The 17,928-nt window shown below is 39.0% G+C and overlaps 1 protein-coding gene across 5 annotated transcripts in view; it reads right to left on the reverse strand.

Annotated features, from left to right (window-relative positions):
• smarcad1b (SNF2 related chromatin remodeling ATPase with DExD box 1b) overlaps window positions 1–17,928 on the reverse strand; it is a 34,599-nt gene that overhangs the window by 7,867 nt on the left and 8,804 nt on the right. For 4 of the 5 annotated variants that reach the window (XM_087269590.1, XM_087269589.1, XM_087269591.1 and 1 more), the window contains 13 exon segments: window positions 15,925–16,017; window positions 15,753–15,831; window positions 10,123–10,541; window positions 8,703–8,899; window positions 8,515–8,605; window positions 7,763–7,862; window positions 7,616–7,675; window positions 6,337–6,412; window positions 5,836–5,971; window positions 5,517–5,648; window positions 2,793–2,888; window positions 2,472–2,589; window positions 2,280–2,395 (listed from right to left, as the gene is read on the reverse strand). In XM_087269590.1, the coding sequence (XP_087125716.1) occupies window positions 2,280–2,395; window positions 2,472–2,589; window positions 2,793–2,888; window positions 5,517–5,648; window positions 5,836–5,971; window positions 6,337–6,412; window positions 7,616–7,675; window positions 7,763–7,862; window positions 8,515–8,605; window positions 8,703–8,899; window positions 10,123–10,541; window positions 15,753–15,831; window positions 15,925–16,017 (1,713 nt within the window). 5 annotated transcript variants of the gene reach the window in all.

A 17,928-nucleotide genomic window follows, 5' to 3' on the forward strand; every position in this document is an offset into this window, starting at 1 on the left:
TTTAATCATGATACAATAATATATACTTCATTATTGTTATTTTAAAGAATTTTATCATTGTCTTTATGGCTTAGACCCCTTATTCATAAGGGGTCGCCACAGCGGAATGAACCACCAACTTATCCAGCATTTGTTTTGCTCAGCGGATAGGGCTGTGCCCAACACTGGGAACCATACAACCCATACACTCTTGCATTCAAACATACACTACGACCAATTTAGTTTATTCAATTCACCTATAGCGCATGTCTTTGCACTTGTGGGCAAAACCGAAGCACCTGGAGGAAACCCACGCAAACACGAAAGAACATGCAAACTCCACACAGATATGCCAACTGACTCTGCCGGGACTCAAAACAACAACCTTCTTGCTGTGGTGCAATCGTGCTTCCCACTGCGCCACCGTGACACCCCTTATTTATTATTTATTTATTCAATCCGCTGTGCTGACCCCTGATAAATAAAGGACTAAGCCGAAGGAAAATTAAAGAATGAATAGTGCTTTTCAGTGATATTTTTACAGAATAAAATGGCAACATGTTGATGGTAATAATAATAATTATTATTTTTGTTATTTTTAAAATTTATTCTAATAATTTATTTTATTATTAATATTCATTTATTTATTATTATTATTAAATTAATAATTGTTTGATCTACAGCTGGACTAATGTGACCAGAAATAAGCTTCATGAGCAATCCTTAAGTAAACACAATAAATAGTAATATAAGAAGTATAAGTGGTATATATTTGACATAATTTATTTGGTATTTTCTGCTACACTTGTTTGGAGACCTGTACTGCTTTGCAATTGATTAAATTATCATTGATTAAATACTACTATTATTACTAATAATAATATTAAAGGTGTAGTAGGTGATTGTCTCCAAAAACTTTTTTTGATGTGCTCGTTTAAAGTCTCTTCACATTCCAATAGTAATGATTAAAGTGAACGATTAAAATGTATTTATATGTACTTTTATATTTTGAATAAGGTATAAAACTAAAACATGTTCTTCCAATTCAAATTTGTCGGCCCGACAATTCCATAATTTTGATAAGTAAATCAAAACTGTCTGTCAACAAATGTAGATTTGTAGATTTGCGCACCTGTTCATGCAAATCCGCCATTAGCACAGGAGTTACTTTTGCAGGCTGGAGGAAGGATGACACCATGGCTAAAGTATTTTCTTTTAGACAGGTCATGTTATATTTTAAAACTATTTTAGTCACGCAAAGCTGATTTTGTTGTGTTATGAATGGATTATATGCACAGAAGTGTTGTTCAGCCACTGAAATCTTAATTTAACAACAAAACATAATTCAATAGCACTACTCCGCCAAGCATGCTTTACTGAGCTGAAATTGGCTTTATATTCAAATCACATTGGTACATTTTTGAACAATGACATCCTGTGATGCGCTCCCTATATTGTTTATCATGCTACTTTGAATATGTGTCTGAGATAGCATGTAAGTATGGCTTAGTAATAAGTGTAATTTCTGCACGCCATGGCCAACCACTAAGCATACAGTAGTGGCTTTAGGACAAAGTGCATAAGTGATCCTTGCATGCATGAAATATTGCACATTACGACAAGTTTTGCTGGCTAACTACACAACTGAAAACGTGCTAGATATAATTGCAGTATTATAAAGTACTGTAAAGTTTTCTAACTGGCGAATGACATGATCTAGTGGGTTGTCTGTGGTCATCTTTGATGTGCGTGTTCATGGAGGCATGGCTTTGGACGGCAGGGGAGGGACTGTGTTTATTATTATGCTAACCGGTTAGCATTGTGGCAGATCACCTACTGCACCTTTAATATAAATTATAATAATTATTTTTACTTGTTGGTGTTAATATTTATAAATAACCATCCAATAAGTCATGAATTATAATATTTTATACTGTTGCTCAAATGTAATTATTGTTGTATAATATCCATAATCATAAATCATTTCTTTTATTTTATTTTCTGCACAACTGTATCTTCCACAGTGACCTAGTTTCGAGGCATAATCTACTCTAGAAAAATGTCTCCTAAACTAGCCTTAAAACGCATGCCTCTCCCTGCAGAAATAAATGGTTCTTGGGCTGAATAAACCAAAAATTGTACCAGACTTCATGCAATAGTCAAACGTCTGGCTCCCTTGACCTACTTAAAATCAGCACAGAAAATACAAAACAGCCACCAATTCTGTCTGGCCCTGCTAGTATCTAACTGTCCTGTGGCATTAATCAAAATGCAGCACTTCATACGAAAATATCTCAGACCTTGAGCATGAGTTTGCTCATGGCTTTGAGTTTTTCTGTGGTGTAAAACTGCCGGTGAAGAAGCGGATGGTTGGACATCTTCCTCAGCTGCATCATCACATTGGTCAGCTCGCGTTCTGCAGAAACCCAAGGTTATGAAACGGGTCACATTTACCAGTCTCTTTAATAACACCACCTTCCTCAAATACATACTTTCCCCATTACTGGAATGCTTCAGCTTGTGGAGAAGGGCGCTGTAGAGTTCTTGCTGCCTCTCGGACATGGCACAAAATTCAACCTGCTCCTCTTTGGCAGGCAGCTGCTTCAGGACCTGTCGGGCACATCATCATCTGTCAGTGAACCACTCGAGTGCCCCAGAGTCATCGAGGGTCAACATGACAAGCAAAGTGCCTCATCTGCTCATGAGACTGAATAATGCATTTAAGATGTTGTCCAACAGATTTTTACATTGGCATGCATTCTGAGAGCGCATGCATTATGCACAACGCTTATAGACTATGTATGCAGATGCACCTCGCTCTTCACACGTCTGAGGATGAAGGGTTTCATGATGAGCTTGGCATGGGTGATCCTGTCCCGCTCAAAGCTGCTCTGCTCCTCTGATGATTTCTGCAGGAAACAGATATATCTGGAACTACATTTTTACTTTAGGATTTGGTGCCTGCCTTGACTCTAGGGCACTCTGGATGGTTGCTTATGTCCATAACCAGATAGTTACTAAGGTGTTGCTAAGGCATTCTGTGATCTTTCTAGTGTTTGAGGGCATGATCAGGTGGTTACTAGGTTGTTGTTAAGGAGTTATGAATGCTTTCTAGCATTCTAAATTGTGACAAGGTGATTTCTAAGAGTTGTTTAGGTGTTCTGGGTGCCTTCTAGTTTTCTAGGGTGTGACAAAGTGATTACTAAGGTGTTGCTAAGATGTTCTCTATGCTTCCTAGTGTTTCAGGGCATGGCCAGGTGGTTACTAGAGTTTTGTGGGAGCCTTCTAGGGCACAGCCAGGTGGTTACTAGGGTGTTGCTAAGCTGTTCTGAGTGCTTTCTAATGCTGTACAGTGTGACTATGTGGGTACTAAATTGTTGCTAAGGTGTTATGGATGCTTTCTAGTGTTCTAGGGCATAACTACATGGTTACTAGGGTGCTGTCAAGGTATTCTGGACACTTTCTTGTGTTATATGGCATGACCATTGGTAACTAGAGTGTTGCTAAAGTGTTCTCTATGCTTTCTAGTGTATTAGGGCTTGACCAGTGGGTTACTAGATTGTTGCAGGTGCTTTCTAGCTTTTAAGCGCATAGCCAGGTGGTTGCTAGGGGGTTGCTAAGATGTTGTGTGCCCTTTAGGGCATTAGCAGGTGCCTGGTAAGGCATTTAAGGTGGTTGTAATTTCTAGGGCATGATTATGTGGTTATAAGGGTGTTGTCAAGGTATTCTGGGTACTTTCTTGTGTACTAGGGCATGGCCATGTGGTTACTAAAGCGTTGCTAAAGTGTTCTGTGGGCTTTCTAGTGCACTAGGGGTTGACCAGGTGGTAACTAGATTGTTGCAGGGGCTTTCTCACTTTCAAGGGCATGGCCAGGTGGTTGCTAAAGTGTTATGGATGCTTTCTAGTGTTCTAGGGCATGACTACATGTTTACTAGGGTGTTGCCAAGGTATTCTGGGAACTTTCTTGTGTTCTTTGGCATGACCATTGGTTACTAGAGTAATGTAATGTAATGTAATGTAATGTGTATTTATATAGAGCATTTATTGTGTATGGCCATACACCCAAAGCGCTTCACAATCATGAGGGGGGGTCTCTCCACACCACCACCAGTGTGCAGCATCCACTTGGATGATGCGACGGCTGCCACAGGACAACGGCTCCAGTGCGCTCACCACACACCAGTTATTGGTGGAGTGGAGAGACAGTGATAGAGCCAATTCAGTGGAAGGGGATGATTGGGAGGCCATGATCGTAAGGGCCGATAGAGGGACTTTGACCAGGACACCGGGGTTACACCCCTGCTCTTTCACGAGAAGTGCCATGGGATTTTTAATGGCCACAGAGAGTCAGGACCTCGGTTTAACGTCTCATCCGAAAGACGGGAAAGAAAGTACTCTGAATACCTTGACAACATCCTAATAACCACATAGTCAGATTGTTGCTAAAGTGTGCACTGTGCTTTCTAGTGTACTAGGGCTTGACCAGGTGGTAACTTATTTGTTGCAGGTGCTTTCTAGCGCTCAGGGGCATGACCAGTTGGTTGCTAGGGGGTTGCTAAGGTGTTGTGTGCCTTTAAGGGCATTAGCAGGTGACTGGTAAGGCATTTAAGGCTGTTGTCAAGCTGCTGCAAATGTGTTCTTGGTGTTGGTGGTTGGTTGCTAGGGTATTCTGGGTAATTTCTAGGGCAAGACTATGTGGTTATTAGGATGTTGCCAAGGTATTCAGAGTACTTTCTTGTGTTTTCATGGCCATGTGGTTACTACAGTGTTTGCTAACATTTTCTTGGTGCTTTCTAGTGTACTAGGGCTTGACCAGGGGGTTACTACATTGTTGAGTGTGCTTTCTAGCTTTCAAGTGCATGGTCAGGTGGTTGCTAGGGGGTTGCTAAGGTATTCTGTGTGCTTTCTAGGGCATTAGCAGGTGGCTGGTAAGACATTTAAGGTAGTTGTCAAGCTTCTGCAAATGTGTTCTTGGTGTTAGTGGTTCCTTGTGCATTGCTAAGGTGTTCTGGGTAATTTCTAGGGCATGACTATGTGGTTATTAGGGTGTTGCCAAGGTATTCTTGGTACATTCTTGAGTTCTTGGGCATGGCCATGTGGCTACTAAAGTGTTTGCTAACATTTTCTGAGTGCTTTCTGGTGTGCTAGGGTGTGACCAGGGGGTTGATAGACTGTTAGGCTGCTTTCTAGCTTTCAAGGGCCAGGTGGTTGCTAAAATGTTGTGTGCCTTTTAGGGCAGTGTCAAGTTCCTGGTATAAGATTAAAGGTGCTTGTCAAGGTGCTTGTTATTGTAAAGTGGTTGCTAGTGATTTGCAAGGGTGTTTTGGATCATTTTTTAAGCAAAGGCGGAGCTGTTGCTAGGATGTTGCTAAGATATCCTGAGTATCCTTTTTAGCTTTCTAAGTCTTTGTAAGTGAAGTCTTTGCTAAGATGTAACTGGTAAGTAAGTAAGTAAGTACAGTCGTGAGTGGTTGTTGGGGTATCCATTTTGCTTATTTAATATGCCTGGACATATTTATATTCATGTAAGCTCTACCATGGAGAACATCTTGGCGATCTGTGAAGTGCTGCTGGAGAACATGTTGGGCATGATGAAGTTCAGCAGGGACATGAGCTCCAGCAGGTTGTTCTGCAGTGGGGTTCCAGTGAGCAGCAGACGATATTTAGCCTGGGGACACAAATGGAGGAGAAACCTGAGTGGCCGAGAGGGCAAAGGCAGTTTAACCCCATCTGGGCAACACGCGCTCCCAGCTTTTACAAAACCAGACCATGTGCCTGTAATAGAGCTCAAGCCATTTATTCTTAATGACCACTGACGCGTTGCTCAGGACGACAAATATTCATGGTGATCTTACATTGATGGCCATGAGGTGTCGGTAGCGCAGCGAGTTCATGTTCTTCAGCAAGTGGCCTTCGTCAAACACTGCATACTCCAGCTTGAGCTTGCAGAACAGGCTGCGGTCACTGCTGTTTCCAATGGCCAGGTTGTAACTGTGCACAAGAGACCATCTTAATGAGCTTAGGTATTAAGGGGCAGGACAAGAGGCACAGCCATGTTTCATTACCATAAATAATGAATGGGGCAGGGTCATTTTACTTGGACCTTTTCACGTTCACTCAAACGCTGAGTAATTCATCATTATTATGGGTGCTTTTTTCTATGCTGACTTCACGGCTTGTGGCTTTGTGTGTGGTGTACTTCACAAGATACATATTTCCCTTGGCACCCCGTGTTTGGTGCCCTTCTCAGATTAGCATGCAGGTGGTCTGTGAAGGATATGATGTCTTGACTCTTTCTTTCAGGGTTCAGGGCAAGAACCACGGGTGTTTCTAAGTGCATGAACTTAGATACTCACGTGGACACGATGATGTTGTACTCCACTATTTGATTGAGGATCTCATAGCGCATGTACTTGCGATCATCAGCAGAGCCTATACCGGAATAGATCAGTCAGACTGATGTCAGCCAAAATGTGTAAACACAGAAGAGCTTATTTTAGCATCCTAACAAGGCCAATAACAGCAGTGTTGTCTAGACCAGTCATGTACCTTTAGCGTTTAGACTTTGTTCAGTCCTTTGATAGATTACATTATTAACAATTTTATAATATCAATATGAATCCTATATTTCTACAAATAATTATATATAAAATATTATAATAAATGTATTTTCTTTTTAACTGAGAACAAATGTCCCTAGTAGTTTACAGTGGAGCTAATAATATGCCAAAACAATCTGAATTTGAATTGTGTTCATTTGATTTATTGACAATTGTAATTTATTAAATCAGAATTTTAATTTTGCCATGAAAATTTTTTTTTATTTGAATTTCAGACCTTGAATATTGAACATCTGAAATTTAAGACAACTGAATTTTCCAAGGCTGAATTTTTCAGACGTATTTTTGAACTTCAGATTTGTTTATGTTCTAAATTCCTAGCCTACAAATATCCAGTTTGCAAAAATGCAGTTTCAAGATTTCAAGATGAAGAAATTCAGAACGTGAAATTCAGATTCAGCAGAAAGTTGATCAGGGGTCATCAACAGGGAAGAATAGATGAACCGATTCAAATTCAGATTGTTTTGGCATATTATTAGCTCCATAGTATACTGATTAGATTTTTAGTCAAACATAACAAAACAACAAAAACAAGAAAAATGCTTTCTAAATATTAATATCTTATTTTATTCATTCATTCATTTTCTTGTCAGCTTAGTCCCTTTATTGATCAGGTGTCGCCACAGCAGAATGAACCCCCAACTTATCCACCACATTTTTACGCAGCGGATGCCCTTCCAGCCACAACCCATCTCTGGGAAACTTCCACACCCACATTCACACACACACTCATACAGTACGGACAATTTAGCGTACCCAATTCACTTGTACCACGTCTTTGGACTGTGGGGGAAACTGTGCTCCGGGAAACAGGAGCACCCGGAGGAATCCCACACGAACGCAGGGAGAACTTGCAAACTCCACACAGAAACGCCAACTGAGCCGAGGATCGAACCAGCGACCCAGTGACCTTCTTGCTTTGAGGCGACAGCACTACCTACTGCACAACTGCATCGCCCCTATATCTTATTTAATTGATATATAATTTAAATATAATATAGAAGCTTGGTTTTACCATAATATACCAGCACTTTAAAGCTGGGGCACCATAGATTCAGTTCCCGCACCCAATTATCTGTCAAAGAGACAACAAATTAAGATGATTCAGTTGGTTTTGTGCTGATGGTTATACAGAATTATTCTTTGAAATGATATTGTTTACCAAGTGTAGAAGCAGGTACAGTGATCAGATGAGGCCCATGGTTCCCTTCCTGATAGAGGTGAGCCAGGAACGAAATGGCCTGGATGGTCTTTCCCAAACCCTAAAATAAAATAAAAAGTGGTAATTAACCTTTAAGATGTATTCATAATATCACTTAAGGTGAGACACTGAGCCAAAAAATTGTTTTAAGAGTTTTCATTGAAGTAATTTCATGCCATTTAATCAAGATAGTTCATCCCTAAATGGTAATATACTCACTATTTCCTCACCCTCAGGTGGAGTTTCGTTATTCTGTTTAACATTTAACAAGATATTCTGAAGAAAGCTGGAATACAGTATCCATTGACATGCAAAGTAGGAAACAAAATACTATAGAAGTCATTGATACAGGTTTCCAGCTTTCTTCAAAATATCTTCTTTTGTGTTCAACAAGTCAAACAAGTTTGAAACAAGTAAAAGGTGAGCAAATAATGACAGAATTTTCAGTGTTTGCACTGTAGCAATTTGTGTCTGTACAATTCGATGCATATTTTAATAGGCTGTGTTATTATTTATATCATCAATTTTTTTCTCCTAAATTGAGCAATAAATCTCAATTTCCGCAGTGCTTACATACAACAAATGTAAAGTATTTTACAGAATTTGTTCATAATTTTTTACATTTTATTGTGATTTTTTGGACTGTTCACAATGATAAGAAGAGATTGCCTAAATGATTCCAATATTATTAATTTAGACCGGTACTCCATTACCATCTCATCTGCCAGGATTCCACTGAGTTTGTTCTGATGAAGCAAAACCAGCCAATTCAGGCCAATCAGCTGGTACGGTTTCAACTGGAATCTAGAAAAAAACACATAAAAAAATAATTACGCCACAGAAATTTTACAACCTATCACCTTATAAAGCCGATTTTCAAAGCTGTGATGCAATATCTTACGTGCTAGAGAGGATCTCGGGCTGGGTCATGGAGCCCGGGCCCTTGTCCATTACTTGCGTCACGTCTTGGATCAGTTTGACTGAAATCTCCTCACACTTGCTCATGAGACCTTTAACAACTTCCCTCTCCTTCAGAACCTCTCGACATCCTGCCAGGAGCTCAGCGGACAAACCGTTTCTTCTGCGCATGGCATCATCCTGAGACAAAGAAGAGTGAAAGTGTTGCTCTTTGATCATAACCTAAATGTTCTGGCAGTTGCAGAGAAAAGTGACATGTGCACACCTTTTACTCACCCTCAAGTGTTCCCAAACCTTTCTTCTGTTGAACACAAAAGCAGATATTTGGAAGAATGTCAGAAACTGATGCCATTGATGGCTATAGTATGTAAAAATACTGTAGAAGGCTTCAACATTCTTCAAAATATCTACTTTTGTGGTAAACAGAAGAAAGTAAAACAGGTTTTGTAACAAGTGGATAGTGAGTAAATTATAGAAATATATACAATATAAAATATTGCACAGGATTGTATATACAGGCAAAGAGCTTAGAATGACCAAGAGGCAACACTCAATTGAACAGCAGCGCCCAGCAACAGCCCCGGATTCCGCCATTTTGGAGTGAAAGTGATCGGCTGTCCATTGGATCTTATTGTTGTCGCGATGGCAAGCAGCTGCTTTGTTTCATGTTTATTTATTTAAAAAGCGCATTAAAGCTGAGATACAACCTGAAAGACGACAATACAGCACTTATTATCACAATCATCAGACTTTTAATAGTTTATTTTACACATTTATAATATGCTTGTTGTTCTATTGGAGTTCATTACAAAAATGGCCGCCGGGCCATCTAGTGGCTGTTTCCCAAATCGCACTAGAGTGTCGCCTCTTGATGATTCTAGGCTCTTTGATACAGGTGAAGTCAGACTTATTTGCCCTCCTGTGAATTTTTGTTTTCTTTTTAAATATTTCCCAAATGATGTTTGGAACAGTGGAAGGACGTTTTTCACAGTATTTCCTATAATATTTTTTCTTCTGGAGAAAGTCTTATTTGTTTTATTTTGGCTAGAATAAAAGTAGTCTTTTAATTCTTTACAGACCATTTTAAGGTCAATACTGTTAGCGCACCCAATTTTTCTCTCTCGATTGTCTACAGAACAAACCACTGTTTACAATGACCTTCCTAATTACCCTAACCTGACTAGTTAACCTAATTAAGTCTTTAAATTGCACTTTAAGCAGAATACTAATATCTTTAAAAATATCTAGTAAAATATTATGTTCTGTCATTATGGCAAAGATAAAATAATTATTTCTGTTAAACAGAAATTGAGGACAAACATTTGCTTGGGGGTTAAAAATTCAAGAGGGCTAATAATTCTCACTTCAACTGCATATATAAAGCATTTTTGCACAGTTCTCACCAGGTCTTTCCACGTTTTAAAGGGTCTCAGCTCAGTGATTTTCTGCGCCTTCTTCAAAGAGCATCCTGCAATGAGTGTGAGCTCATCCACAGACGCGGACTGAAAGAAGCAGAGAATCTCAGTTTTGAGCTTGGATAGGGTCTCCTCTGATTGGTCAGAGTCAGAGTCCAGTAAACCGTTGACTAAAGAGGCCTCAGAGTCACTGCACTCCTCTTCTGAGCTCACATATGTGTATTTGGCCAATATGGGCTGCTTTGCGATCCTCTGAGATGTTCTGGTCCCGTCCAGAGGTCTGCTGGGTTTTGGTTTGGGTGGGCTGGAAAGTTTGGTAACCTGAGCTTGAGGGCGGGTCTCTGCAACCCGTCTGGTGTGTTTGGCAGGAGTGGAAGTTTGAGAGCTGTCATCTTCAGACTCAACCACTATATGTACAGAATTAATGCAAGTGTTAGGGCAATTCTGAAACATTCTGGTTTTCATCTGACTTCATGTTTTAAATTTATTTCTGCCATCATCATCTTACTCATCATCCAAATCTTCTGTTGTAAACAAAGGAAGATATGCTGACAAAAAAATAACCTTCCTACTATGGATGTCAGTGGCTGCTTTTTTTCAACATTCTTCAAAATATCTTGTTTTGTGTTCAACAGGAAAAAGTTTAGATCCACTTGAGTGTGAGTAAATAATGAGGAAATAATTCATTAGTCATTTATTTATTACATTTTTTTCCTTTCATGCTACATCCAAAATACCAATCAAAATTAGGTAAAAGCCAATGTTATTATAATTTAGCATTTAAAAAAAAAAAGTTTTTATAATTAATTATTTCTTTTAAATCATACCTGCCAACATTTGTCACTGAAAATCTGGCAGACCCAGAGTGTGGGGATTGGTATTTGGGGTAAGGTGTCTGAATAACACTGTTGAGAACTGGGTTCTGTGTACTGCGTCATTAGTAACTGTACTAGAAGAAGGTTTCAGGCGGCCGCTGTGATTAAATACTATACCAACTTTGGCAATCCAGGGGATTTACTGACTGTACCAAAAACCTAAGGACCAGGAGTTACAAGAGTTTTCCAGGAGAAATAACAAAACAGGAGAGTGGCGGGAGATGGGCCTGAAAACGGGAGACTCCAAGGAAAAATGAAAGTGTTGGGAGGTATATTTCAAATTTGCTGTAAATAAAAATTTAGGTTTAGTTTATTCATTTATTGGATTTTAGTGAACACATTTCTTTTTTAGTTTTTGTTCCAGTTTAGTTTTAGTAATTATAGTCTTGCAAATCTCCTAGTAATAAAAATAAATTAATTCTTTGAATAAACCCAAAATCATGTGAATGCAACTTAAAAAATGAAATAAAAAATGAAGGCACACTTTTTCATATTTAAATAAATTTGCAGTTAAATGTCCCTAGATATGCAGAGATGTTTTATAATGATGCACATCTATACTTCTACAGGTGCTGAATTTCTTTATTTTATTTCAGTTAACATTATTTTTGACCAATAGTTTTAGTATCAGATTTAGTTTTACTTTACTCAAATTACCCTGGTTCAAGCTCACTGTTTAGATTGAAAATTGAATAAATATTTAGTAAGTTACGTATGAATCATCAGTCTCAGCTCTTTCTAACTATGAAGACCACGTACCATGGCCTCATGGGATAGTAAAGTGTCCATTAGTGACTATACCTGACATACAGATTTTGACATGCAATATGAAGTAGGCATGCTCAAATGTGCATCTAGTGCACTTTTAAGGGTCATGTCATGGATGTTTTTTATTATTTTATTATGGTTCACATATAATACTAAAGAGGTCATGGCATGAGAAATCAAATCTGCCTCGATCTTTTGACACAAAAGAGATCTTTGTACAAGTAAAACATCCTGCAAGTTTTATAATTTAAAGTGTTATTTTATGATAAAAAAAAGTGTTTATTAAATCAAGCTCCAAAAATGACTAGTTTAAATACAAAGGGGCATGTGACATCACAAGAGCAAATGTCTCTCTCTACAAAGCTTTGTTTTGTGTGTGTCTGTTAGCTGTTAATAAACCACCACTGCCATTTCTGCAGTGTTTATTAAGGCCCAATCCCAATTCTATTTTTGTACCCCTATGCATTCGCCTTCCCTCTGGCCCTTGAAGCAAAGTGTGAAGGGGAAGGGCTTCAAAATTTACCCCTAAGAAACAAGTGGTGCTCGCTGCAGAGCCATTTGAGGAGAGCTGAGCTCCAGCGAGGGGGAGCTTAAGCTTGAGCTCCACCTTTTTTGCACTTCTTCTACGAGTGATGTCACTGGGGGTAGGGTTAGGGGTGGGGTTGGTGTAAGCATTAAAACAGCTTACAGGAGGAGGAGCGACAGCTCATGCTCCCCCTCGCTGGAGCTCAGCTCTCCTCAAATGGCTCTGCAGCGAGCACCCTCTCCTAAGAAATGGGACAGCACTACAACACCTGCACACGTCATTATATGTCAGTGCGATATCTTGCTTCATATAAGATCCGCGATCGCGACTGCTGTAGTTATTCCAGTTGTGTTTTTTTGGTCTTTATCTTCAGTGAATCACCGAAGGAAACAATATCAAGTTATTATATCTTATGTGTCAATAAATTCCTAACTGTACTGTGCATTTACACTATGGCCATACTGTATTCATCTATGTAAACACACGAAAACAACATTCGCATTATAGCAGACACTGTAAAAAGGTCATTCTCAGCCACTAGACTTTTCTGACAGGGTATTCGAGTGCAAAATTTAGCGGTCTTTATTTTCAGATTTTTTTTAAAAAAGCATGACGGTAAAAAACGAACGCGGTTATGAATGTATTAAAACATATGCTTGTTTGTTGTAAAAATTCGCAATAATGACAAAAAATATTGATTTGTGCATCTTAGGGATGTAACGGTATCAGAATTTCACGGTACGATAATACCTCGGTATGAATGGCACGGTACGGTATTTATTGAATAATTTACAGGAAAAAAAAACTAATGAAAAGACTTGAAAAAAGTGCCAAAAGTGTTAATTTACCTTAGCACTGAACATATCAATGACATACAAATTAGCCATCTATCTGTAAGTTTCGAAACAGGAACTTCAATTTATCAATTTTAATAACAAAAAACTATTAAACCATTTAAAAAAAATAAAGTTTCAATTTAGTATTGTTGAAAACTCATCACATTCAACATTTAATCACTCACTCACTTAGATAGAGATGGGTTTTTTAAGGGGAAATTATCATATAACTATAATCTGGTAAAAGCTGGGATAATAATAATAATAATAATAATTCCTTACATTTATATAGCGCTTTTCTGGGCACTCAAAGCGCTTTACACACAATGGGGAATCTCCTCATCCACCACCAGTGTGCAGCATCCACCTGGATGACGCGACGGCAGCCATTTTGCGCCAGACCGCACACCACACACCAGCTGATTGGTGGAGAGGAGACAGTGATGAAGCCAATTGGAATATGGGGACGGTTAGGAAGCCATGATGGACAGAGGCCAGTGGGCAGATTTGGCCAGGATGCCGGGGTTAAACCCCTACTCTTTTCGAAGGACATCCTGGGATTTTTAACGACCACAGAGAGTCGGGACCTCGGTTTAATGTCTCATCCGAAAGACGGCGCTCACAGAGCAGTATAGCATCCCCGTCACTATACTGGGGCATTAGGACCCACACAGACCGCAAGTTGGGCGCCCCCTGCTGGTCTCACTAACACCACTTCCGGCAGCAACCTAGCTTTCCCATGTGGTCTCCCATCCAGGTACTGACCAGGCTCAGCCCTGCTTAGCTTCAGTGGGTGGCCATGTGAGAGTTACAGAGAGCTAGCTGCCGGGATCTCTGGGCGTCCCCTGCAACAGAAAAAAACCCTCTCATTTGGGTATGAGGTTTCTGGGACAGAGATATGATTTAGCCAAGGTTGACAGCAGTGGGTAACGTTGTGCATTGTCTTTCCACCACTTGAGAGGACAAACCATGAGTGAGATAGAGGTCTCTTTGCGGTACAAGTCAATGTCTGCATCAATCTAACAAGTGTGCTGTGTTCTGCAGTCCCCATGACTGTTATTAGTCATATTCCCCGACTTATATTTCACCACAGTCTGGCAGTGCCTGCATATTGTTTTTTTCTTTGTCTGTCACCTTTTCTCCTTTTTCGTATCTTTTTAGAAAGAAACCGAAATGCTTAGACACATCTGATTTAAAACCCGCTTTAGGTTCGATCATTTCCAGCTCTTTTTCTTCCCCGCTACAAGCAACACACTCCATTTCCGCATTACTGGATCTGTAGTGACAACAGACCGCAAAGGATGATGGCCACGCCTAGGCTGATGGGAATTGTAGTTCCCGCTACATCCCGTTCGCTTCATTCGCCTACGCAAACTTTTCTCAGAAATATAGTTTTATTGAGTCATGCGCCTGCGGTAATATTGAAAAAAATTACTATTGCTGTATGACGGTATTTACAATATTGTTACATCCCTAGTGCATCTCCTTACTTCCGTGTGCAGCCATACTGCCATTGTAGAAATTTTCTTACCCCTTGGTTTTGAGTGTGGTCCAGAAAGATCTCTGTTTGAAGGGCTATCTAGCCCTTCCCCTTAGCTCTACGCCTTCAAGCTAATGAGAATTGCGAGACCCCTACCTCTCGTTTTGCGCATTCACATGAAGGGGTAGGGGTGTCCTGATTCTCTTTAGGTAACAGGAAGGGCTAAGGGGTAGAATCGGGATTGGGCCTAATTGTTACCTCTATAAAACCATAATTAACAGACAAACCATTGTGAAAGTTCCTGTTTACGAAGCAGCTGCTGTCAGATCCAAAACTGTTCATTTTTTAACAAAAAGGTTTCTGTGCCCTTGTTTATATACAGTCTGCAGTCGAAGGCTCACAAAAATGAGACATGATCTGAAACACCATTACGATAAAAACCATTTATTTGATTGTGCGCAGTCCTGTGGAAGTTAGTGCACTAGGTCTTTTGATTCTCCCTGACATTTTAAACATTATTCTATCTACATCAGAGGTACATTTAAAGTGCCTGATGTGATTTTACAGCCTCTCTGCTTGACTCAGAAGCTTCATACATCACTTCAGCTCAGTAGATTCTAGACTGATCAGATAAAATATGCATTAAAGGGATAGTTCACCTAAAAATGAATGAAAAATGAAGTCTGTTATCATATATTCATCAATTTACTTGTTTTAAACTGATCTGAGTTTCTTTTTTCTGTTGATGAAGATATTTTGAAAAATGGCTGGTTACTATGACCCACTACTGGTTACTGGGATTCTATAGTAAGCTGGAATGTGTCGATGGGTCCCAGCAACAAGCATTCTTGAAAATATCTACTTTTGTGTTCAACAAGAAAGAATAAACTCATAAAGGTTTGACACCTCTACTTTAAAGAATAGTTTCTAAGGCAGTCAGATGCTAAATCTACACTTGTTTGAGCAGTTTAGTTTCAACACATGCTATTTTTTGCTGTTAGAATGAATCTTTCAAGTCTAAAAATGGCATTATGTTTTAAAAATACATCCTCTTATGTGTCAAAATATTAGAGAAAAAAATATTTCTTATGACATGACCCTTATACTGTTGTACACAATCAGTCAAAGCTCACCGAGGTCAGAGAACATTCGTAGTGTTTCCAAGGCATCGTCAATAAGCCAGTCGTGCTCCTGAAGCACATCCCTGAGTTCCTGTAAAAAGCCACACACAGCATTGGGCCTCAAGTTCAAACAAATATTTGATTTACATAGAAAAATGTCCAGCTTCATCCAGCAATCGCTCACATTCTTGTTGAGATGTGGGAACTTCCTCTGGAGTTTTCTCAGCATACGTTCCTGATCTTTAGATCTCTGTCCCTCCTCCTCTGAATCATCAGCCTAATGAGACATAAAACACCAGTGTGACACACATCCCTGAGCAGAGAGCAGTGCTGCAGGGGTGACGCATGGCTGGAGGACAAAACCTAACATCAGATAGCATCTTACCACTTCTGGTTCCATCATTCTCAATCAAAGATGTTTTGATTTATTTATTTTTAAGGGGGGTAAAATGTCTGCAATAAGATCAATAAAGTCAATTTTAAATTGTAATAAATTGTTTTTAAATGAAGCTTTAAAGGGATCGTTCACCCAAAAATGAAAATTTCCTCATCATCTATCCACACTCGAGTGCTTCTAAGCTTTGATTTTTTTTCTACTGTTGAACACAAAAGAATGATTTCGTAAAGAATGTTTGAAAAATGCAGCCATTGACATATAATAGGAATACAAAATACTAATGGTTGTTTTTCCAACACTTTTTTACTATTTCTGTGTTTAACAACAGAAAGAAACTCTAACAGGTTTGGTAGAAGTGGAAGATGAGTAAATGACGACTAATGATGATTCTGGTTGATCATTTGGTATCAGAAGTGGCTTACATGAAGGACACAGGCCTCTAGATTATGCCTATTTTACCAAAATAAAATATGATTGTGTCTTGATTTTTAATCATTTAATTAGCACAGTAAGGTCTGACTTTGCTTAGACAAAAAAGTATAGTCACTTAACAGAAATAATGTACAGTATAGATTATAAAGTCATGGTGCAGTGGAAAAAGAATTAATATTGTTTATGACTCCAGTGAGCTTGGAGGACTGCATCCATACATCTCTGCAATGACTCAAATAACTTCTTAATAAAGTCATCTGGAATGGCAAAGAAAGCGTTCTTGCAGGACTCCTGGAGTTCATCAAGATTCTTTGGATTCACCTTTAATGCCTCCTCCTTCATCTTACCCCAGACATGCTCAAAAATACTCATGTATGGTGACTGGGCTGGCCAATCCTGGAGCACCTTGACCTTTTTTGCTTTCAGGAACTTTGAAATAAAAGTTAAAGTATAAGGAGTGCTGTCCTGCTGAAGAATTTGCCTTCACCTGTAGTTTGTAATGTAATGGGCAGCACAAATGTCGTGATACCGCAGGCAGTTGATGTTGCCATCCACTCTGCAGATCTCTCACACGCCATTATACTGAATCTAACCTCAAATCATGATTTTTCCTTCACCAAAATTGACTGATATCTGTAAGAATCTCGGGTCCATGCGGGTTCCAATAGGTTTTCTGCAGTATTTGTGATGTTTTGGATGCAGTTCAACAGAAGATTCATCCGAAAAATGTACCTTATGCCACTTTTCCAAATGAGCAACTAGAAGTCAAGTTATTATTTGTTGCTCATACAACAAAGACCGGTGACAAGACTTTGTCAGGTAGTGTACAATTAATTTCCTCTGTTCAGATTGCTGAAGTTAGAAGTGTAAATCTATTTGAAAGCTGATGCTATATAATACAGGTTCATTAAACCAATTTATAGTTTAAAGTGATGTAAATAAAAATGCTATTACATTTTAAGCTTGTACAAACATCTGCAGCACTACACAGATGCTTTCTTTACTGTTGTTTTCTCACCTCTGTCCTTTTTTGTGTATTTATTTTGATGTTGAGAGGAAAATTTGCAGAATACATTTACATATTAAATGTTTATTTGCAGTACGCAACATGTATTTCAAACGCCCTTTTACCCCTAAGAAAACAGCAAAAAACAGAAAGCTGTGTGTATAGCAGGGCCTTTAAGGGATAGTTCACCCAAAAATAAACATTTTGAGACTATTTGCTCACCCTCATGTGGTTTTAAAAGGTTATTTTCTTATGTTGAACACAAAAGAAGATATTTTAAAGAAAGATGAAACCACTGACTTCCATAGTAGGACAAAAAAATACTATGGAAGTCAGTGGTACGCACGCACGCA

This window comes from Danio rerio, chromosome 10, assembly GCF_052040795.2.
Source record: "Danio rerio strain M-AB ecotype USA chromosome 10, GRCz13ab, whole genome shotgun sequence".
In the NCBI taxonomy this organism is placed as follows: domain Eukaryota; kingdom Metazoa; phylum Chordata; class Actinopteri; order Cypriniformes; family Danionidae; genus Danio; species Danio rerio.